The sequence below is a fragment of the Lepidochelys kempii genome, chromosome 12 (genome assembly GCF_965140285.1).
Source record: "Lepidochelys kempii isolate rLepKem1 chromosome 12, rLepKem1.hap1, whole genome shotgun sequence".
Lineage (NCBI taxonomy): Eukaryota > Metazoa > Chordata > Testudines > Cheloniidae > Lepidochelys > Lepidochelys kempii.
The window spans coordinates 11,793,436-11,817,303 of NC_136391.1; the positions used below are offsets into that span (position 1 = coordinate 11,793,436).

The following is a 23,868-nucleotide window of genomic DNA, read 5'->3' on the forward strand; positions in this document are numbered from 1 at the left end:
TTACAAAGAAGAATATTTTTCTTATTTCTGCAGCAAAACAGTGATATTTCAGCTTATACCTATGAGCGGACCCTAATGATGGAGCAGAGATCTCAGATGCTGAGGCAAATGAGACTGACCAAAACAGAAAGGGAAAGGGAGGTATGTCATTCACTATAGAAAAAGCTAAGGTGGATGAATCCAAGCGCTGTTCCTAGCACCATTTCATATCCTTCATATAGCATAGTAAAACTTCCATGAATTAATACAGACATCTCCCACATCTTGAAGAAAACGAACATTCAGTGTAGCCTTTTCAGTTGCAATGTCTGAAAACTAGGTTTATTCCTATTGGTTAACATCTTGCCATGGAGCCATGCTAGAAATGCTTTGTCCTAGGAAAGAATGCATGGCGGTCACGTAACCTGTAAAAAGCCTTTTGTGCATTTCCCTGTATGATTATGTGGTGTCCAGTTAGTTCAGAATGTAAGTCTCAGGAGGTTTCTTGAAAGTCTCAAGAGTTTCCGGTACATGCGATATCCTGGGTTTGTCCCATTTCATGACACGTCCTGTTTTGCTAGTGTGGGTTTATGTCGTGTCTTGGATTCTGGTAGAACTAGGCAACTAGTTCACTTGGCCACCAAAGCTGTTCAATTTGTATCATCCTGTTCCATCTGAGCAGAACAGTTTTCATCAGCTTGGGGTCAGTCTGGGCTGCCAGGTTCCATACTACCTTACGATGTCAAGTTCTCTCTTTCTCTGTATAGAGACACCCCAACTGGTCCAAATTTTGGTTGACTCATATTCACCATAACCCTCTTTGCTCTTTGTGTTAGTGAACTGCTCTGGCTCCTCTCCTGAACACAGGTGAAGAGTACAATGAAATGAGAGCTATTTAATTGGTGAAAGGGATCCAGAAAAGATAAAATTAACCTGTGAAAGTAGAACTCAGCTTGCCATTTAAACACTTCTCAGGCCCAGCTGGTAAAGGACAGACACTCTATAATACGGCTGGAAAGCCTGTACTCGGATGAAGAAGATGAGGGGGAGACAGTACCTGATAAAATTCAGATGACATGGACAAAAGAGAAATGTGACTCTGAAAAACGGAACCGGAACACTGCAGTGGAAAACTTCAGAGAACTGATCAGTATTAAACCGTGAGTCTCATTGGGGCCGATATCTCAGACCACTTTGGGTTAAAGTCCGGTTGTGCTGCTGTCCACTGTATGCCATCCCTAATGACAAAACAACTTGACTTCCTTTTAAAACAAAAATGATTTAGTACTGCTCAGGTCTCTCTTGCATTTAAACATTAGAGGCTTTAATAGTGGAAAGTCAGCAGAGTTAGTCACCCTAAGATTAAAGGTGGGATGTGGCTATGAATACTAAAAAGTATCCCCAAAGTTTTAGAATTGGCCCTTAAGTTGTGGCTTCTTATAATACGGAAGAATTGTCTGTAATCCCTTCTGTAATATGTGTGTATCTGAACCATCCAGAACTAGTTTATTGGCAGATGATCATATCACTTACTGCTAAGTAACTCAGTGAGAATTCCTGAGTGTTTGAAATTCCTATTCATTGGTATAGGTAATTCTAGTATATTTTACTGTTAAAAAGCCATAGAAATTCTGTGTTTGTGTTTAAATTTAAACTGATGTACTCTTACCTCCCTTTCATGCTTTCAGAGAGTGGGAAAACCTGTAAGTTTTTTTGCTAATTGTTTAAAAATGCTTTTCTGTGGATGGGAATGAGAAGATCAAGAATTCTCCCTAGATGAAAAGGAATGACATTATTAGCCTACATGTGATGCTGTACAATGGGCCTGATCCCGCATGCTTGAAGTTGAGGGGAAACTTGCCATTGTCTTTAAAGGGTGCAAGATTGGGTCCTTAATTCTTAGGGCGATAGGTATCTTAGAAATAGCATAAAGCAAAGTCTGCAAGAGTTACTCTGTCTAACCAGGACTGACTCAGGGAAAAACAACTTCAGGTTTGAGCATTTAATTGTGTTTTCAAGAATGGCATACCGCCGTGTGGGTGATCAAAGGGTGTGTGTTATTGTTGGGACACAATATCAGATGGTGGGAAATCCAAAGTTCAGCCTGTCGTACAGGACAGAAATTCAGGACAGTGCTGACTTGAACTTCTCTAGCTCTTTGTAGTTTTGTCACAAGCTTAAATATGATATGCAAAAGACACGGTCAAAGTGCTTTTACCATCGTTTGAATGTTTTTACTCTCCATTGTTTGCAATAGCTTGCATAGCAGCTTGAAATGAGATTCTTTTCAAGTCCAGTTCTGTCTACACGTGCCCCCAATCCTGTCCCCAAAGGAACATCAGGTCCACCAGGGCTTCCTGCACAACGGGGCACAAATGGGGATTGTAGCAGGCTGTGCTGGTCTGGAAGAACTGCAGCTCATTGGATCCTCCAGTCCTTTATACCCCAACTGCTGAGAGGACACGAAGGTCATAGGCTGCAGCAGCAGGCTCTGGGCTGGCTCAGTAACTTGTGGGAGTGGTGCGATTCCTCTTTCTTGCCTTTCCCCTCCCAACCTCTCACAGATTGTTAGTGCCCAGCTGGGGAGAGTAGTTGTCCCTAAGGGTACATCAACACAGGAGTAAAAGCCCTGCGGCATGGCTGCGACTGGACTGGGTCAGCTGACTTGGGCTTGCAGGGGTTGGGCTGCGGGGCTAAAAATTGCTCTAAAGATGTTCGGGCTTGGGCTGGAGCCCAAGCTCTGGGTCCCTCCACCCTTGCAGGGTCCCAGAACTAGGGCTCCAACCCCAGCCCAAATGTCTACACATCAATTAGAGGGAAAGGTGTCAACACAATCAGAAGCTGTACATCCTCAGACCAAACTCTCATTGGCTGCTCATATAACAGAGGAATCACACTGTTCATTGTCTCTCCTGGAGGCTGGGTGAACCATTCCTTATATGCCTACACCACAATTAATGGCATTTTCTCAGCTCTCTGGATAGATGCCAGTTTTAAGGGTCACCTTGAAATTTTATTTTTGTCTCTTTGGATCTCTTCCAAATACAAAAATAACAATTCCTTCGTCATCTCCCATTGTTGTAGTACAATGATGTCCTACCTCCCTTGTCGGTGACGTTTCTGTTTCTGACATGGAAGAGGCAGAGGCTGTGCTCACTTTTTCAATAAAACCTGCGCCCATAGCATGACATCACAAGGAAAGTATTCCAAATGGGGCAAGTTGAACCCTGTTGTAAATCTTGCCCCTAAATAGTTCTCTGCAGCAGCACTGTCTCTTGGTAAGGTGGTGTAAATGAGTCATCTCAGTGTATCTGCCACTTCCTGAATGTTTTGGGAAGTTTATTCCTTTACGAAATGTCAATGAACATGCAGCCCCATAAATCATCACAAGACAAAAGCTAAAATTAAACTGACTTCAAAAACAAAAAAGCCTCCAGAAAAGAAATGAGTTCAGTAAGGCCTGTTACCATAATTTGTAGCATGTAAAATGGGTTCTTATCTAACCCCTTTCCCTAAAATATCTGGTTTTGACTGAAAAGCATCAATAGTAATAAAGAAATCATTATCCAAGTTGCAAAGGATAATTGATTTTTCCTTTAGGTCTGCATCTGTCTGTCTGTCTTTTGTTTTGTTCTCCCTTTTTAGCCCTTATTAACCACAGTAGTAGTTAATTTCGTATTGGAAGGAGACATCTTCTGCCTAAAAATGACTCCCTGACTCTCCAGTTCTTATTCAGCATGGATTGGTTTGATGTGATCATATTTTCAGTGTAATAAAGCCTGGACGCTTTTTGTGAGGATATGAGTGTTTTGCAGCTCAAAAAACACAGGTGCACTTCTTAGAAATGTGGGCTGGTGTTGCTGTCACCCTATTCTGGAGTTATCTGTGAGACATGGAAGTCTCAGAGTTGAGGATTTTTTCTGTACTTTAGTGTGTTGAGTGGGGGATTTTTGGTCAGCGTGATCTGGGCTATTGTTTTGCAATGTGCCCTGAGAAAGAGGCCGCATGTAGTTATGCTACCCAAGGACCAGAAGTAAACTCTGCCAGGCTTACACTCAGCACAATGTACCACACCTGCGCTGCTGGCTTTGCTGATTGGCGCATTGGCAGGAGCAGAGACATCTGTGCAAGGGAGCAGTAATGGCTCTGTAGAGCCTGCTTTCCTTTCTGCACTGATACTCAAGTCATGGGTGGCCCATGCAAGTGAGGAAGGGGGCGGTGCCTTATTCCCCTTGGGCGGATGCATAGGGCTAGTGATTTATCCCTTGCTGTAGGAGCATAAGGCCCTGCTTGAAAGCCCTGCTGGTTTGGTGGAATGCTCCTTACGTTGTTACAAGTCGTTGACTGTGACACTCACTTCAAGAATTCTAGCTCAACTCTAATCTGAGGTCACAGTGGATGACCGTGGTATTTTCCACTTTTAATAGTCAATAACCATCCACTCCAGCCCATGTCTTACTCAGTTTGGGCCTGATCCCAAGCCCCTTGAAGTCAATGAGACTCCTACCATTGCCATCAATGAGTAAGTAGATGAGGCCCTCAGTGCAATAGAGTTTATATTTGTATTGGTGATCTTAAGGTGAATTTCTTATCTCATGCAATCTGGCAATAGCTGCTTAGGAGAGACCAAGGACAGCAGTGGAATGGGAAATAAGTTAAATGATGCCTTCAGAACACAGATCACAAAAACTAGTGGAATAGTATTAACTCCAAACATGTAGAGGTACAAATAACTCTGTACCTTTAAAATAAAATCTGGAAAAAATGTGCATGTTTGATTAGGTGACATTTTAAATAGCATTTTGTAGATATGATCATTATAAGGTATTTTTCTAGTGATTTTTTTTCCAGTTCAGTTTTACAGTTTTTTTCTAATAGTAAACATGTGATTCTTCAACAGGAACCAGTCAAATGTCAGAAGAATGCACACTGCAGTGAAGTTAAATGAAGTAATTGTAAATAGATCTCATGATGCCAGACTTGTTCTTCTCAACATGCCTGGCCCTCCAAAGAACATAGATGGTGATGAAAACTGTATCCTTTGAAGGAAAGCCAAGGCGATACTCAAAATATGCATCTCTCTATCTAACCAGGTTTTATACTTTGCCTATCAAAGATATTTATTTAAACCGAAATAAGTGTAACTTAGTGTTCTATTTGTGTATGAAAGTAGTAAATCATGGTTGTTGAGATACAGTAAATACTTTTAAGGGAAAGTCACGTCTGCTCTTGCCACTCTCCTGTTTTGTACCCAGGATGCTTTGCTAACGTCACCTGTCATAGGGCCTGACCTGTCTTGTCTACACTCCTTTATTAGTTTCATTTTCTCTGATGGGCTTGCCTTCATAAGCTTTGTCAACGGTAAGGAAATTCAGTAGCAGGAGTTTTGCCTCCTGCAGAATAAGGCTAAACAATCTGACATTACTTCACATGGAAATGATGTTTTGCTCTTTCAAGGAATAGTAGCTACCTTTTTCTTATTGTACGCTGAAGCAGTTACTAAGAATGAATTCCTTTACACAAAAATCAAGAAGGAGAGTGGGGGAAAAGGGTTAACGCTTCCTGAATGGATTCTAAAGAGGCATTTAGTATAATTAAACTAACAAATGATCTACTTCTGACATGGTAACTTCAAATCTATCATCTGTTTGGCCCTAGGTTTGTAATTTCATAACAACTGAAATCTAGCCAGTCTGTGAATCTGTAGGGGTGAGTAAAAGTATGTCTTCACTAGCAATGTTAAAGCGTTGCTTTAACGTGTCTGTGTAGTTGAGGCACCAGCATTGGGAGAGAGCTCTATAAAAACCCTACCCCCACCAGGGGAGTAGCTACCGGCAGTAGGAGCGCAGCTCCCAGCACTGGTGCACTGTCTACACTACCACTTTACAGTGCTGAAACTTGCAGTGCTCAGGGGGTGTTTTTTCACACCCCTGAGTGAGAAAGTTGCAGTGCTGTAAAGTGGCAGTGAAGACAAGGCGTAAGATGCACTTCCAGGGAGGTTCACATTTTCAGAGAGGTTGAGAGCGTGTTCCTAGGAGCCAGTATGGACATCCTCCCTAGGAAGTGGCTTGGGTAATATATGACGTTTTGTGGCTTCAGGTATGTTGCTAAAGCAGGGAAAATGTTGAGTTTTTGTGAGACACTAAAATAGCTTCCTATTGCTCACAGCTTAAGGAATAGATGCAGCTTGGTAGAAATTTCTCGGTAGTATACTGTCTGTGAATCAGCTGTCCCTCTGCTTTCCCTAGCTCCCCCTACAGTTTGGCTTAGATTAAAATCTCATGGTGGACAACTGTCCACTCCTGCCCTGTTATAGACCCAGTTTGAAGGGAGCAGTGTTTGAAAAACATGGATGAAACATGACTCAAAATATGGCTGAGGCATCCCATACATCTTGTGCTTGATGCTATATTGGTCCACAAAGACAACGCAGATCTGTCAGATTCAGTCAAATTGCAATAAATTAATTTACTGCTAAAATGTAATTTGGCCTTTCATTTGGTTTCAAAGCATAAACATTTACAAAGTATATTGAGCCATGAATATGGAATGTTTATATCAATATAAGAAACTTAAACTCTACAACTCTACTAGTTCTTTAAAAAGTTTGCCCATACTATTGAGAAGAACTCAATCTCCCAAGGTTGCAGCTGACATACAAATAAATTTATTTTTAAGAAATCTAGGAGGATTGTTTGAAGAAATTGCTCAAGATTTTTAGTTGCACTCAATGTATTAGGCTTATTGCTATTGTATTACTGTTCAGTAAAAAGGACACTAGTGACTCAGTGTCTGCATTTAAGTTATAAAATATCTTTTGTCCTTGACTTCACTGATACAGATATGGAATTCCTGGAAGTTTTGACAGAGGGCTTGGAGAGAGTATTACTTGTTAGAGGAGGTGGTCGTGAAGTCATCACCATTTACTCTTGATTTAATATGGCTTTCTGCCCCATCGCACATTTACCTTCTTGATGACAAAGGACATTCCAGTTGTAAATGGAGAAGAAAATAGGTTCTCTCTCTCCTCCTTCCCTCAAACAAACACAGACTTTCCATCATCCACCCAGTCTCCTGAATGACTACTAGACTTTTCTCACCAACCTTTACACTATGCCGTAGATCTTAGTACTGATTCCATTGGTTTTCTGTCTAGTGACACTCCAGTTGCTACATACATATCTTTTGTATTGCAGTACTACACCATCCAACTGGCAACACAAGTGAATCATGAATCTACAATATTATTCGGCTTCTGCTTTGATACTCTGGCATTTGTGAATGTAGTTTTAACACTAAACCTATTTTTAGAAAACAGTGCTAACATGCAGTGTTTTTAGAAACTGTGTATAAAGTTAGGGCTCGAAAGTCAGTTACTGTAACAAGATTTTAAAAGCTTTTATATTTGTTTATGGGGATAGGACTACATTATATAGCAGCTAGTTTCTTTTGAAGTTCAGCTATAATGCATTTTCTAAACAAAACACGAAGTTGTAAGAACTGACTGACAAAGCTACAGTTTTGTGGGTTCGTTTCCAGAACTACAGTTCGAGTATTGGATAAGAATTTATACTTTAATACATTTATAGATTTAAATAAATTATGTTGATATAGTTGATTATGTATGTAGATTGCTACAAACAGTGTGTAGCTTCTGAGACTTCTGGAGGAGGCAGGTCCCTATTTATTTTTATATTTATTTGTTAGAAACATTGGAAACACAGATGCAAATAGTCTAGGAGTTTCACAGAGAGGTTTCTTAAATCAATTTCAAACCATCAGCGGATTGAAGAGAAGTCCTGTGCAGTTCTTCTCCATTTTAAATTCCTCCGGCCCATCATTGTATGATTCTGAGTATACTGAGAATCCAGTACATGGAAATAGAGGTGCTGCATTGCACACAGCGATGGATTGCACCTGCACAAGGGCAGGAGCTGCTTTTTTGTAGGCTTGTCTTTTACCAAGCCCATTAAATTATACTTACTGTACAGAAGGATCATATTTTTTCAATAAAATGTTGCATACACTTAATTATTAAACAATGTGGAGTTCTATATGCTGTATGCACACCCCACTCTCTCTATTGTATGGAATTGGGATTGTTCAACTACAGCTGTATAGACTGCTAACTGTTAAAGGAACATAAGAACTGACACCCCAGCCAAAGTCTTGTCTGACATTGCCTGGTATATATTACCCCATAATAGATAACTGTGCGCTAACATATTTATGGGAGGAACAGGAGGGACTTTCTCTTCACCTTAACTGTTAGTGGTTGGCATATACTGAAGCATTAAGGTTGATACACTTGATACATTTTTTAATTCTGTCTAGGATAGCAGTTGATATAATCATATAAATGTTTTGATTTCTAGTAGCAGTGAGTTCCACAGACTGATGATACATTGTATTAAACACTTACTAGTTTCCAAATGTGTGACCCTCTAACTTCTTTCCTTCCCCTCTTCTTCTATTGTAGAAAGATAATGTGCCACTTCACATTATGCAAATATTTCTTTGACTTGGTCATAATGACACCGAGGTGTTTTTACTGGATGGTTACAATTAATGCTGTACAAAAGTATCCTTTAGTGAAATAGCAGGGGCTGTGATTTTTTTTTTTTAATTAGGAGATGCTGATCTCTATCCCTGTGTATATTGGGGTTGCCATGGTGTGGAGCACAGTGAGAATTGTATAACCTGGGGTGGATAGAGATGTCTTACCCAGTGTGGGCACAGAGGTATCCTTATGGAATTATATCAAATATTCTGGTTGTCTGATCTCCTCTTCCTGTTGCAAGCACTCCTGCTCTTTCCACTTCTGTCAGTGTATCCCGGATGTAATCGGTGTGTGTATGCCAGAACTCTGGCAAAACAATCCAGCATGTCAAGTCACTGACGGGTGGGTACTACATTGAACCGCTCTTCACATTTCCATGTTTGTTCTCTCCCCCTTCTCAACCCTCCAAGGAGCAATGTCCACTAAGACAATTCACACCCTAGTCTAAGGAAGTGCTCCCTTTCAGGAAAAGGACACGGGTCCCTCCCAGTGAAATATGTCTGGGGTGGGATGGAGTTTTGAAGAGTACTGGCACAATTAAGGACGCTGGGGCTTGCTCTGTACTGGAGAACTGATTTTTTGCTTAAACGGCTAACTCTACTGGAGCCCAGGCTCTGGCAGCATGAATCATTTTTACTCTTTGTTTTAGAACAAGTTGAAAAGGTAGAGCATGTGAAGTGCACAGTAACGTTTGTAAAGCAATCCTCCCATGAATGATGTTGTGGAAGAGCAAAGCATCCCCCCCCCAAAAAAAAAAGAAAAAAAAGAAAAAAGACTTCTAAGGAATATACAGACAGCAAACACAAAATTGGGTCTGGTCATTGCTATTTAGTAAATGTTATGGATAATTGAGAACCATTACTATAGGGGGTTCAAAAGTGTTTACTCTAATTTTTTTTAGTCCCGCCTCCCCAAATCTCTCAGCCTCTCCTATTGGATGTAAGGGGGGGTGGGGGCAGAAGTCCAGTGCAAACTCGTGGGAGAGATGGAGTGGAACAGGCAGAACAGGAAAACATTCAAAGCAAAAAGGTATAATCTAGTTGAATCACCTTTGCTGCTGCTTGTTGAGGAACTGAATGGGTATTTTCATTCCCTTCCTAAGCTACCCAGATTTCTCTTTCAAGCAGAAAGCTTGCACTTATTCATGTTTCTCCTGTGTGTTGTGTTTTAACTTTAATGTAATGGGTTCACATCAGATCATGTTTACAAGACCATCAGTAATGGGGGAGATGCACAAAACTTGTTCACACTGGCAATGATCCAGTTTATAACAAGCTGACAAACATTTAGCATAAGTCTGGGGCTAAGACTAAGCTCACAGGTGAAATTTCTTCTTTGGGCAAACTATTGTTTATCAAAAATGTAAATATTATAGGCCGAGATGGCATTTTAAATTGCAAATGGCAATCTTTACTGTCACTTGAAAGAAAAGATACCAATATTTGCACGTCCTCCCCCTGCCTGGGACAAGAGAGATGTTAATGCACTACAAGCATCAGAATCTCTGCTGTCACTCGTAGACACCATTTTTTACGAAACTCACAATGGAGCAGTATTTTCCTTGAAGACCACTGTGGGACTCTGCTATTGAAACTTAGCTTTTATAGTGGGAGAGATGCTGCAAAACTGTTGAAGTTTAGACACTCAAATCCACAAGAGGGAACTAGAGTGCTAGTCATTTGGGAGTTTTGTTCACTTGAAGAAACAGGCAGTTTTTCAGATTGTTTATAAACCACTGCTGAGGCTCCATTCTTATTGAATTTTTCATGTTATTTACTGTAGGTACCTGGCATGTAATTAATTAGATAAAGAAACAAAACTCCCACTCATTCAGACAAAAATAAATCAAGTTCCCCATTTCCCCATGCATCATCCTAACAATATTTGTTTGTTTAGGAGTGCCTTGTGGTGTGCTCTGAAGGTCGACAGATTAAAATTACTCTGGAGCAATTATACCCTCATCATTTAGCCACTGTTTTATCGGAAGATACTGCCAAGGCTAAGATGCTTGGTTAAATTCAGAGCTGTACTTTCAAACCAGGGGAGTGGTTGGTTTTCTGTATTCAACAAGCACAGCTCTTGCTGAAGGCATAACAATCTCCAAGACAATCCTCTTGTAAAAACTGGGCACAAACTTACAGCAGGCCTAGGAAGTAGCTAAGAAGATGTCATTCAAAGCTCAGTAATTTTAGAGGAAACAATGCCGGCTGCCTTACTCCAAATACCAGGTGCCCCCCTACAGTGAGTTTTGGTCATGGCAGGCCGCAGCAGTTGTTACAACACAACATGGCAGGTGACAGGCCTGAAGACAATCTCTCCCTATAGCCTCTCACATCGCAGGCTCCAGCCTCTAACAGAGGGGTGGGCAAACTTTTCAGCCTGAGGGCCACATCAGGGTTCCAAAACTGTATGGAGGGCCGGGTAGGGAAGGCTGTGCCGCTCCAAACCCTAACCCTATCCACCCTGTCACACTTCCTGCCCCTTGATTGCCCCCCCTCAGAACTCCCGACCCCCCCACTCCTTGTCCCCTGATCGCCCCCTCCTGGGACCCCAGCTCCCTGACTGCCCTGACCCCATCCACACCCCCGCCCCCTGACAGGCCCCCCGGGCTCCCAACCCTATCCATCCCCCCCACCCCCCAGCCCCTTTTGGAATGCGGCCCTGCAACATGGGCAGAGGACGCAGGAGGAGCAGGGGCAGCCGGAGAGAAACGACGGTTTCCCCTTCAAAGTGCCGCTTCTCTCCGGCCGGTTGTGTGGCCGCCCAGTGCTCCTCCTGAGCCCCCTGCCCGCGTTTGCCGCGCTCCCACCACCGGCACCGCCCATCTGCTCCCCTGGGGCTGCAGGCAAGCCTCCCTCCCTGCTCTCCCCTGCCCCCGCCGTGCAGCCCCCTCCCTCACTGGTGGCGCGGCAAGCTGAGGCTGCGGGGAAGGGTGGACAGAGGGGGCGGGATGGGGACTAGCCTCCTGGCCAGGAGCTCAAGGGCCGGGCAGGACAGTCCCACGGGCCGGATGTGGCCCATGGGCCGTAGTTTGCCCACCTCTGCTCCAACAACTGGGGTGTTGTGTTCCATTTGCTCAACACAAAGTGCAAAGAGAGCTGGCCCATTTACTTTTGGGGTTAGGCTGTTCTCTGACATCATCCATTTCGTGCCTCCCTTTTTTTGTAGGACAGATGGAAGTCAAAGTCTGGCACACCCTGGAAGCAATGGGTCAGAGGGTAGCAGCCAAGGGTGGGTCCCACCGTTATCATTAATCTGGCGGTATTGCAACAAATGGTATTGCATAGTCATATTAGTGCTGCAAGCTGTCCATCCCATTGCCGGTGGAATGATGGCATGTTAACGACTTGGTCAAGTATGTGGCTTAAATATAGTTAGGAGGGCATGTTGAGCAAGTACGCTAGGGAGCCCCTGACATTTTATATGGTAGAGATTCGATTAATTGGAATAGGATGGGCAAACTGATGCTCTGGGAGCTTAGATCAATTCCTTCATGTTGCAGAGTCTAGAGGCTTAGATAAAAATCCAGACTTCATGCAGGAAATCTCACAAAACCATGCCCCCTCATAACATTTCTTGCTTTTCAGCTGGGCCAACTGGGCTTCAGGAATGGGCTCTCTCAGTATCCACCTTTAGGTATTTCTTTTCAGTGTCAGCCACCAGCAGACACTACACCCAGGAGTGTGGAAATGAAAAACTTTAAATAAATAAAGGTTTGAACACCCAAAAGTAGCTTTGCGTGAGGATGTCTTGATGTGTACATTCTCAGCTGGTTTGCCTACTTATAAGTTATTTTTGTATGACTGAGAACAGAAATGGGCCATCATCTGGCAGGACTTCAAAATGCTGTTGGATGACTGCCTTAAGGCAGGCTACAGATCAACTTTTCCCTGAAGGTTTGACAGACAGCATCAGAATATACTGCTCGGTCGCAAGAACTATTGGGCCTGGAAACAGTTATACAAACGTTAATTTAAAGACTTAATGAGAATAATAAGTGACTTAAATGTAGCACTTTGCAAAAATGACACAGCCCTCTTTATGTAACTGAATACGCAGGGTATCTGTCAAATGTCTCCTTATTTGAAACAATTTTCTGAATTTATAACAAAAGCATGCTCTGCTTTCAGTTTCATATTTTACTAGTTAAACCCTCAATTTGGTTCTCAGATGGAAAACAGCAGTTACCAGAGCTCAAAAAAAGGGGGGGGGGGAAAGGGCAGAGAAACATTAAAGAGCTAAATAAAATATGTAACTACACTGCCTCATAATAAGCTGGCAATATTCAAGGCTGAATGTATTTTTCCATGGGTCCCTTTCATCTGCTTTCACCTGAGAATCCACATAAGCATTTCCCATAATAAAATGCTTTGTGGGCCAGGCTGCTTTTCTCTTTCAAGGACAAGCACAATGTACTTCCTCAGAGGCCAGCTGTACCAGGGGTAAAGCATGGCCCTGTTTATTGTCTGGAGACTTTAAACCAGCACAACTCTTGTCTTGCCAGAATGGCTTAACCACTACCTTTCATAAAAGGTGTGTTAGGTGCTGTTCCATTCATTACCATTCTTGACAACTTGTCTGCATTAATGTAGGTCATTTCCCAACGTAAAGGAGTGGACAGCTGAGCTAGCAAACCAAAATGAATATTTAAAATACAAATCAAATGAGCACTTTCTTCTACCCTTCCTTTGTCCTATTCCCTATGGTATGTTGCTGCAATTCGATCTTCATATTTACCTTAATTGTTAGCTCAACTTTCAGAAAGTTTATGAAGTGTCACAATAACCTGTAACGGTAAATGTTGATGGGAAAAGGTGCAAAGGAGAGACTGACTGAATTAGTCTAAATAGAAAAGCCTACTGATGTAATTCAAGGAATGTGTCATGCCTGGTAAACAAGAGGGAGTGTGGGACTGGAAATCAATGCATCAAAATCGATGTATCAGAAATTAGGCTTAATTAGTGGATAAAATAATGAGAGGATGGACTGTTCTGCCCATCTCTTCCTTTGGGGGTCCTTAAAATACTTGAAAATCAGGGGGAGAAGCATGAGTGCAACAATTACTGAGTGAAAGAAGCTGGGATCCATTGTAACACTGCTGGATCTTTGTCATCGGATCCTGAGAGCTGTTCTAGCCGGGCCAGAAAGAGGGACCCAGATGATATTGCCACCTCCACTGGCTCTGGCTGACTCGTGGGACCACCTGGGACATGAGACCTACTCCCCCCTTATTTCTCCTCTTTCCCATCTCTCTCTTTTTTTCCTTCTGTGTCTGGCTTAGCTGACCAAAACTATATATTTTTACAACATTGCTGTAAAACAGTTGTAAAATACCATCTAAAAGACTGTCAAACAAGGGATTTTGCCTTATAAACCCCCTCACCCACTAGCTGGAGAGAAAGGGAATAAAGGGTGTTGATAAAATAAAAGACTTATTTAATACTTTACATTTCAAATGCTTGAACCGTTTTTCCTTCTTTTCTGCATCTTTAGTAAAAGGTTTTGCAGACATTTGCCATGGTACTAAGCAGGCTGAAGTCTCTGTATAACCAAACCCGAACCTGGTTGAAAACTATTTAATGTTGGACAGTGACTGGCTTATGTTAACACCTTTGACTCTCTGAGCCCATATATTCCACCTAAATTAATACAATAGGCAGATTTAGCTGTGTAACTCCCATGCATTTGTTCTTCTCTATGCTGAGGTCCTCAAAGGTATTCAGGCTCCTAACTTCCATTAATACAGGATTTTAATTGAAGTTAGGAACCTAAATTCCCCCTGGGCCCGAGTCTTTCAATCTGTAAGGACACTGCTATGGCTACAGCTCAAGAGTTCTCAGTTGCGCATGGCCACCTATCCATTCTGGTTTTGTCCATCTAAAATGCAATATTAGATTTTAAAGGCTGTGTGTTTCTCCTTGTGCCTAGTATTCCCTTTACCCAGGTTTTCTTCCTGCAGGCCTATAGTCAGTATTTGCATGGAAGGAAGTAGGTCTAAAACAGCCATAACTGGGTAAAACCGTAAGTCTGACTTTCAGACCGTGCTGAGAAACTCCAGCTGCCTTTGCCGGCAATAGGAGCTACATGCGCTCAGCATCTCTGAAACTCAGGCCATAGATCTTTAGGAGGCATAATAGAAATGTGAAAACTGCCTTGGGGCTGTATGAATACTCCATTTACAGTGTCTGTACCTTCTGCTATGTAACACACATTAGTTATTGGGTCATCACAAAAAGACTGTAAGGTTTGGCACAATGATTGTATGGAATGAAGGCCTTGCAGGGAGTTAATTGTGGGGCAGTGGGTTTATCCTCTTTCTAATATCTTAGTTCTACATAGTATCTTTCATCTGCAAGGGTCCCTAACAGTAACACGACAGAGATTCAGCTATAGCCACAGGATACTTCATCCATCTGCATCTGCTTGGGTGACACAGGACAATTGTTTAAGGGTTAGGAGCAATCATAACAATTTATGCTGCTCAAACTGCAGAGGACAGATAACGTTACTACCAAAATCTGGCCAGGACAGTCAGAGTTAGTGCCTGTGCTCTGGGAAGGGGCCGAGGGGCAGTGCCATGTGGTCAGAAAAGATGACATGTCCTCAGAGCCATGGTACAACGTGTTCAGAGCACCGTTCTTGTTTGTTTCCCGACCACTCTGCTTTTGCATGGGGCTGGAAGCAAAAGTGCTGCCATAGTGAGAGAGAGGCTCTTTACCTGTTACCTCTGGGCTAAACAAGAGCAGAAAGTCACAGAAATCTCAGAAATAAGCTTATGTTGAAAATACTCATTTCTTTACCCACTCACCGCTACAGCAGAGGTCTAAAGCCAGAGAACACAATCCAGTTGGACTTGAGAGTGCTTGTTTAATTGGACAATTCTGAGAACACCAAGAATTGGGCAATTATGAGTTTATTCTAATTGTATTGGGAGGAGGAGACACAATCCAGCAGCCTCAGCTGCTCTTTTGATATTGCAAGTCAGTACAGTTACTTCCCTAAAATTAAAAATGATTGGTGATTCTGTACTTTAGAAAACAGCATAATGTACCCAAACTTTAGCTACATCTGTTTGTAGTTACACTGTATTTAAAGAGGAGCTTGAGGTGGCCTATAGTGCAGAAATACTGCAGGAGTGGTGGTGAAGTGTCATTCCCATAATCCCTTTAAAACCTAACAAGATCAGAGGACTGACCCTGCCCATACCAGTCTGAAGTATCAAAATCTAATTAGTCTCATTACTAACTGTGTTTCCACAATGGAATCTTGCCTAATACATCTTGCTTGACCTCGTATTTGAGGGAAATTCAATAGTGTCTCCAAACTGGGGGACCTGTGAAAGTTTCCTAAAACAAAAAACATGTGGCAATGACAGTCCTGCCAACATAATGGATAGATGGAGGGGAAAGGAAAAACAAGAAATTTGCACACTTGACAGATTGAAGCCTCTAAAATATTCTTTTATAAGTTTGAAATCCCCTTATGTGTTAAGATAAAGAGATTGTCACAGTATCAGGATGATGAAACTGGCAAAGGAAATGTGTTTTTTGAACTTTGTAACTGATCCTTTGGGCTTTCTTTAGTCCCTGGTACAAGCCTATTCAGTTGACTGATTTATTGGCACCACCAAAGAGACCTGAATAAAATAGTTTTAATAAGATTCCAAACCCGCTAAAGCAGTGCTTGTGGCTTCAAGTTTCTTTACAGCCTTGAGATTTAGCGAGGATCTCGCAGACTGGTGGCACTTTCAGCAAACCTGAGCTGTGTGTCAAGCAAATTGTGGGGGGGGGGCAGGAGGGGAGTCCTAATGGCTGAAATGTGGACCTGGATGCACGTTATAGTGTGTAAGACCAGCTCTACAGGTAACTCAAGGAGTACAAATAGAGATGACATGAAACCAGAAAAAAGGGGAGTACAAATCCATTTGAGCAGCTTTCCTGCATCATTACTGCTAAAGAAGCTGCTGTGTCCAACCCCCCCCCCCCCCCCGCTCCCAGAATTACACATTGATATTTGAAACCTCAGTGCAGTGGTACAAATTCCTGGTTCTTCATGTTTCCTGGTTTACTGTAGAGAAGCAAACACATGATGACAATAGAAATGTCCAGCTCCTGTTTCAGTTAGTAGCAATGTGTCAGACATGGTTGTGCTAATGTTCCCATAGTCATTATGCTCCAAAGGACAGAGGGACCCTGCCAGGTTTAATTGAGTTATTGCTGCTTTAGCAGAAACACAGGATAGAAAACATCTCCAGTTCTGCCCCATAGACATGGTCTACCCTAGTAAAAAGCTGGTATTCCTATCAGTGGCACTTAAAAAAAGGCAACTCCCTTACAACCCAGCATAAATGCTGCAATCGTCACCCCCAGTGCTTGAATAAAATGGTGGGGGAAAAGCACAACCACATTGTAATAAAAGGAGAAAACCCTTTTCTATGGCAGAGTTCAGCAATGAGAAGAACCAGACACAAGCCTCATCCAGCACTCTATAAAGATAAACTTTGCAGGACCAAATTCAGTATGGGTATGAATGGGCACAATGTCCATTAACAGCACTGGGAATTGTGCCTGCTTGTAGGCCAGTGCTGCGTTTTGCCCCTGTAGCCTTTAATGGGACTGTTACGTGAGTAAGGAGCGTTGAATAGGTCCCAAAAAGACTACATCTGAAAGCAGCATAGTAAAGGGTTCTGAAAAATGGGTCTTCAAATTGTCGCACAAGAAGCAGCTCCGGATACAGGAATGGAGTGCCCCTGTGAGAGATCTAAGACAGGAGCCAGTGATATTCAGTTGAGCACCATCTGAGGTGCTGTCCCTTAATGCTTCTCTCTGGAAAAAACTGCTTCGGCAATAAAAAGACCAAAGGATCTTGCAGCCCATATTTTAGGTGATGCAGCAGCTAATAATTGACTAATCTTTGTGTTCATTGCTTATATTCTAGACAATGGAGTGGAGATAAAAGAATCCAGAAACAAAATGGCTGAGACATCTCAGTCACAAGCAGAATATAGAAAAGCTGAGTACTGCTGTGTAAACATGATCACAGATTAATAGCTAGCGCTTTGCTCTTCTCTAGCATATATTCGCTATAGCTCCCAAAGTGCTTTACAAACAATAATTATTTCTCTAACCTCCACTCTCCAGGAGATAAGATAGAAATTGTACTGAGTGTTAGCAGAGGCAGAAAGAGATGAAGTGATGTGTCCAATAAGCACTGAAACGTCAGTATTAGATTTTTCAAACCATGCAATGATGGACACCATATAGTTGAGATTATATATTTGTAACCAGTAGGTCAAATAAAGTGAGCTTCAACTTTGCCTTCAACTTCTCCCATGGACTATGCATTCTGCCCTAACTCTTGCAATATTTCAAGGTTACCAAGGTGAGGAAAACAGAAAGGAAGCCATAGAACACTGCTGAAATAACCAAAGTCATATAATCCAGCCCCCCTATTTAAGACATTCATCTGGCTTCTATTACTGTCGTATCTGAGCACTTCACAATGTTTTAATCCTCAGAACACCCCACACCTACCCTGGCAAGAAAGTACATTATCCCCATTTTACAGAAGGCACAGGAAGACTAAATGACTTACCTATGGATGCCTATAGGAGAGCAGGGAATTGAACCCAGGTCTTTGAGGTCCCAAGTTAATACCCTACCCAGGGGGTGATTCTTCCTTATTTGCTAAACAGCTTCTGAAAGGGCCAAGGTCTTTTGCATAGCTAACAGGAATTAAAACCTGTTCTGCATTAGGTTGCATGGGTGCCTGTAAAATTTGACCCCCGACAATCTCTCTTCCAGCATGAGAGAAGTGTACAGCAATACAAAATGCTTAGATTACACTTAACAGGGGGAAATAAGCTGCTGCCTTTTATTGGACCCAAAATAGGTTCTACTCAGAGTTCTGGGTGGAATAAGGGGGTTAACTCTGCAGTTTTCTGTTTCTTTAAAGAAAAAGGCATGAGCCAATCAACTCTGTAACTTTTGACGCTGGCAGCTGGTACATGCCCTAAAGCATGAAGGGCCATCTCCCCCATTTAACCATGTTTTATCTGATCTAAAGAAACTGCATGTTCTCAGTCATATACATATTTAATATCTTATAAAAATCCTTTTAAGCTTTTGCCCTCAATCCTGTATCTTCCAGCAGTGAGATCCACAGGATATATATGTACTGTGCCTAGAAGCATTTCCTTTCATCCATTCTAAATCTCTTTCATTTTATTGGATATCTCATTGTTCTCTTCTAATGATGAAAGAGCACCCAATTTAAAGTCTCCATACCTTCTTTATTTTATGTCTCACTCAGGTCCCCTCTTTTTTTCATCTCTTCTCCAGACTAAATAGTTTCAATATGTCTTCAGATGACAGGGCCTCCGTGTCTTTAATAACATTTTCATCGGTTGTCTGAGAGCCTTCTGAATACTGGAAGAAAATGACCAGGGTTTCCCAGGTGTAATACGTTAGAGAAACACTGACCTAAGGACACTTTGGGAAGGGGTAAGAAATAAAGCCTTCCATTTGCCACCTTCTCTGTATCCGAAGGGTTTGTAGGAAACTGAATTAATTTGGTGAATACTCCTAATTTTCATCTAATAACAAACTGTCAATCTCCCCCATTGCTCCAGGGGTAATGTGGCAACAAGGATGGTCCTACTGCTGAGTCATGCCCTCACCTGTGGATACTGTGTTAGGATCCAGCCCTCAAAGGTGACTGGTGCAGTAGGGAAGAAGGACATTTCTATTGGACAGCAGCAGCTGTTAATCACACCCACTCCCTGCTCTGGACAGCATTAATACCATCTGTGAAGAAGAACATTTCTGGTATTTTACTGGGCTCTGTTCTTGGTAGTGTTTAGTATCCCTAGAAATTTCTTGAGATCCTTTCTAGCTAAATCTTCCAGATAGAAGAATGGAGTCCCAGGTGCGCCAGAACTTCCATCCTGAATGTGAAGCTGCTGTCAACCGCATGGTAAACCTGGAGCTGTATGCTGGCTACGTTTACTTGTCCCTGGTGAGTGTAGTACAAGAGCTGTGCTGTTAGGCTTTTTCAAATCCATTTGTTTTCTCTCATATGAGAGCTAGCTTGTCTGCTACTATATGTTTTTTTTGTAAAGTACTCTAGCTGTATGCTGTACCTCTTATCCTGTACAAGTGGACAATACAGGAGAGCAGTGAGGGGATAAGACTATTTCTGACACTTGTGGTTTTGTGACTTGTTAGTGGAGAAGCCTCTGAGTCTGACTCTTACAAGCCATTTCTGAGGCTTCTTTGTGGGAAAACTTGTTCATATGAGCAGATATGTTCCTTGTTAAGTTTAAGGATTGATTATATGCTGTTGTCAGCTTGAGGCTGTAGTACCTTCACTAAACTCCTGGATTCTTCCTCAGTCCTACTACTTTGACCGTGATGATGTGGCCCTGAAGCATGTGGCCCAGTTCCTGAAGGAGCAGTCCCATGAGGAGCGGGAGCATGCAGAGAAGTTCCTGAAATACCAGAACAAGCGAGGGGGCTGCATTGTCCTACAGGACATCAAGGTATGTAACAAATCAATGTGCCTCCCTGGGAGGGTGGGGGAGTGGACGCTACACTGAGGTTAATCACCATGTGTGGGGGTAGAGGTAGAACTTGCTTTTTCTAAGGGGAAAGCAATGGGCCTTCCTTGGGAGACCTCTGATTATCCCAAATGGAGTTATTCCTGTGGTAAATTAGAGCTGCATGTCTCAAAAACATCAGCCTTTGACCCTCTAGTAAAGGGTATCTGAAGGCATGGGTGGGCCTCTGATAAGCCTAAAAGCACAGACTAGGTTTGCTTAGCTGTGACCAGGCCATCTGCTCCATCACTTCATAAGCAATGGCTTTAGTTCATAATTATAGAACCTTAAATACAAGGATGAATAGTGCTGTTTTTGGTGGGGGTGGAAAGCTATTTTGGATGCAAAACTACAATTTGGTAACCAGGAGAGTGATGTCTGGTTCTCCTCCGTGGCCACTCCTTTACAGAAGCCAGAGCGGGATGAGTGGGGGAACAGCCTGGAGGCCTTGCAGTGCGCCCTGCAGCTGGAGAAGACTCTGAACCAGGCACTACTGGACCTGCACAAGCTGGCTATGGAGAGGAATGACCCCCATGTGAGTTAATTGTTTTATGTGGGTTGATGGTGTCAGAAGAGTAGGTTTGTCTGGACCAGCATTTTAGAAGATAGATCATAGAATATCAGGGTTGGAAGGGGTCTCAGGAGGTCATCTAGTCTAACCCCCTGCTCAAAGCAGGACCTGTCCCCAATTTTTGCCCCAGATTCCTAAATAACCCCCTCAAGGATTGAACTCACAGGCCTCTGCTCAAACTACTGAACTATCCCTCCCCCCTAATTGCAGACTGAAAAATCCTAATGTGGGAGGGCAGGAGAGGGTAAAGATATGAGAGCTGCAAAATAATCTCTTGCATTTCCTAACTCTTCTACAGCTGTCTGGTTAGCCACCTCTTCCCTAGGAGCAATCCCTGTGTTGGCACCAGAACAGGCTGCTCCCACATGGGAACTATGTGGTGTGTGGCCACTGACCAGGGTGTATCAGTAGGCTAAGTTGCCCCTGCAAAAGTTTTTTGCTTTTAGTTAGATTGCTGTCGGGGAGGGGAAGAGACCTACCCTGAGGCTTCAGACCTGGCCATGGATGAGTGTGCAGGGGTGGGTAAGAAGGAACTTGCACAAATGCTCATTCTGACCGTTCAGGTATACATACCTGACACATGGAATATTTTTACCCTTCTGCTGGACTCGACATGCCCCTTTTGAGTCTTATAGAGTTGGAGCTGCTACAAGAGCTGGCCCTAATACTTTCTTCTGATGTAGAAGTCTGCTTGCTCAGTGACTGAGCCACTGAGCATCCTCAAAAGTCAAATTGGTGAAATAGAAACTTATGAAATGAGGGCCAGTTAACCAATGGGTGAAGTCTTGAGTTAAACACATGACTAGTATAGGCAGGCCTGAGAACCACTAGAAGACTGTTGTAGCTTCTAAGTTTGGCAGCTGTGCCTATAGGAGCAGGAGTGAGTCCCTTTCCTTTTGCAGTTATGTGACTTCTTGGAGTCTGACTACCTGGAGGAGCAGGTGAAGGCCATCAAGCAGCTGGGAGACCATGTCACCAACCTGAAGCGCCTGGGAGCACCCCAGAATGGCATGGGAGAGTACCTGTTTGACAAGCACACCCTGGGGGAGAGCAGCTGAGCTCCCTACTAGGGACCTGACCCATAGTGTAGATCATGATGTCATAGCTGCATTACTCTGGATATAGATCAGAAAATAGATGCCTTGTCTTACCTAAATACCAAGAATAAAATCTCTGCTTTCTGGTGTAACCTGGTTCATGTGATATTACTCAAAGTGGGGATGCAGGCTGGTTTCTCCACACACGCTGTAGTGGATGAATGCTAATGTGTAGTGACTTGCTAAGAAGAGCAGGCATCTTGTGAGGTGGGGGGGGGGGGGGAAATGACTGAGGCATGTTCCTGGGTAGTGGGGTGTCTTGTCTTTTGAGACTAAAGAACTGGTGGTAGAAGAGCTATGATGGGTCAGTGTCTCCATGGGGCAATGGTGCAGGGAACTGTCTGCCAGGAAGTGACTTTGGGATGGTGGTGTGAAATCACAGCATGAGTTCCCCTTAGCTCAATGATTCTAAGAGCTCTGGGTGGCTGGGGCTCATGCAGAGGGGCTGCACACGCCTGGGAAGTAGGGATAAAGGGGACAGCCAGAGCCCTGCCACCTGGGCTATGGCTCTTCCACCCCAATCACTTACCAGTAGGTGGCAAGACTTGGGGTGGCAGAAGTAAGGGTGGCAATAGGGTGCTAAGCCTGCTGTGAAAGAGTGCCTCCCTTACTCCTGGGCTGGCTCAGCACTGCCTTCAGAGCTGGGTGGCCATAAGGTATGGTTTCTGGAGGGGGGGCGGGGAATGTAAGTTTGAGAATCACTGCCTTGGATGTGTTTGCAGCTAGAAGCAAGGTTATGCAGTTAAAGTTCCCTACTGTTATCTGTGCTGTGTAAGGGAACTCCTAGTTCCACTGGGATGGATCAAAGAGGGAGGAGTCTTGTGAGCCTCTAGCATTGTGTGATGACACCTCTGACTTCCCAGCAGGGGGGTGGGTGTGTGAGAGAGACCCTGATATTGGGAAGGGAGGGGGAAACAAATGGACAAAAGGAAGACACATGTTGCTTTCTGGGGAGACTGGGTCCATTCTCAATCTGCTACTAACATAGAGGTTTGCAGTGTGGAGGATCTGATCTTCCCTCCCACCCCACACACTTCTATTTCTAGAGCTGAAGTTCCAGTGTTTTTTCTGGCCCCGGTTATACATGGGCTGCAGTTTTCACCTGTTATGTGGTTCTCTCAACCCTCACTGCAGTGGCCCAGGTTCTACTCTCCATCTAGAAGCCCAGGTCCCTTTGAGATGTAGCAACCTACTTACGAAGCAACTCCTGTACCAGTTGTCTCCATTTTTTGCATGGACTTGGGTCAAGGGTGCCTGAGCAGTAGGCTATCAGCTGTTCATCACTTCCAGTGGCTTTTTTCATTAGTCCTCAAACTAGCTAGTGCAGCCAGACCTTGAGGCAGAACCAACCTTGGCATTTTATCTTCTGTAGTAACAAGGTGGCAAAATATTGACCTGGTCTAATCATGACTGTGAAGTGCAAAAGGGCTGGACTGGGTTTCTTCTTTTACTGCAGCTGTGACTCTAAGAGTCCCACTAATGGAGGAGCAAGTGAAGGCTACCAAGCAGCTGGGAGACCACCTCACCAATCTGGGAGTGCCCCAGAATGGTACAGGAGAGTCCCGGTTTGACAAGTACAGCCTGGACGGGAGCAGCTGCATGCTGGTCCTGAAGACTAGCACCCATAGCGGAGCTGAAATCTGTTGCTTGACTTTTTTTGTCTGAGAATAAAATCTGGGGGGTGTGGGTATTTTTATTTTTTTTTCTCGCTCTACTGTAGCTATGCTGTCTTCTATCTGGGGCTCAAGCTGAGTAGCTGAAGGGAAGAAATAGGTTCAAAAAATCAGCTGGGGGAAGACTAGTAGGTGAGGGAAATAGTTTCACTGGCACAACTGCTGCAATTTGTCTGCAAAATCTTCTCTCTGTGTGTGATCTTGTACTACAGTGAGAGGGAAGCTATGAGGCCCTTCCTATCTTTAGGACATATGGATAATCTCTAAAACCAGGCCCCTGGGTAAGGACCACAAAGCTGCTTTAAACTAGCAGGTAAATATGCTGCAGTAGTTTCTACAGCACAGAAATATCTGTCAAACTTAATGCAAAACTCTCACTAACCCGATGGTAG

General features: G+C 43.3%; 2 protein-coding genes across 2 annotated transcripts in view; both read left to right on the top strand.

The window, feature by feature from the left end:
- SLC12A4 (solute carrier family 12 member 4) overlaps positions 1-8,412 on the top strand; it is a 75,283-nt gene extending 66,871 nt beyond the window's left edge. Inside the window, exons 21-24 of the mRNA XM_073307579.2 lie at positions 34-141; positions 955-1,139; positions 4,880-5,013; positions 6,821-8,412. Of these exons, the coding sequence (XP_073163680.2) occupies positions 34-141; positions 955-1,139; positions 4,880-5,013; positions 6,821-6,912 (519 nt within the window). The 3' untranslated portion in view covers positions 6,913-8,412. The remainder of the gene's footprint in view (positions 1-33; positions 142-954; positions 1,140-4,879; positions 5,014-6,820) is intronic.
- A 10,843-nt stretch (positions 8,413-19,255) lies between these two features.
- LOC140896524 (ferritin heavy chain A) lies at positions 19,256-21,831 on the top strand. The gene is made up of 4 exons (XM_073308449.1): positions 19,256-19,555; positions 19,932-20,078; positions 20,545-20,670; positions 21,609-21,831. Exons 1-4 carry the CDS (start codon positions 19,454-19,456, stop codon positions 21,762-21,764), a joined length of 531 nt encoding a protein of 176 aa, XP_073164550.1. The 5' UTR covers positions 19,256-19,453; the 3' UTR covers positions 21,765-21,831.
- Positions 21,832-23,868: the final 2,037 nt, after the last annotated feature.

Excerpts from the sequence above, each read along its gene's own strand:
- LOC140896524 (XM_073308449.1), top strand. The coding sequence starts at position 19,454 with ATGGAGTCCCAGGTGCGCCAGAACTTCCATCCTGAATGTGAAGCTGCT. Across the intron at positions 19,556-19,931 it reads GCTACGTTTACTTGTCCCTG|TCCTACTACTTTGACCGTGA; the intron begins GTGAGTGTAGTA and ends ATTCTTCCTCAG. Across the intron at positions 20,671-21,608 it reads TGGAGAGGAATGACCCCCAT|TTATGTGACTTCTTGGAGTC; the intron begins GTGAGTTAATTG and ends TTCCTTTTGCAG.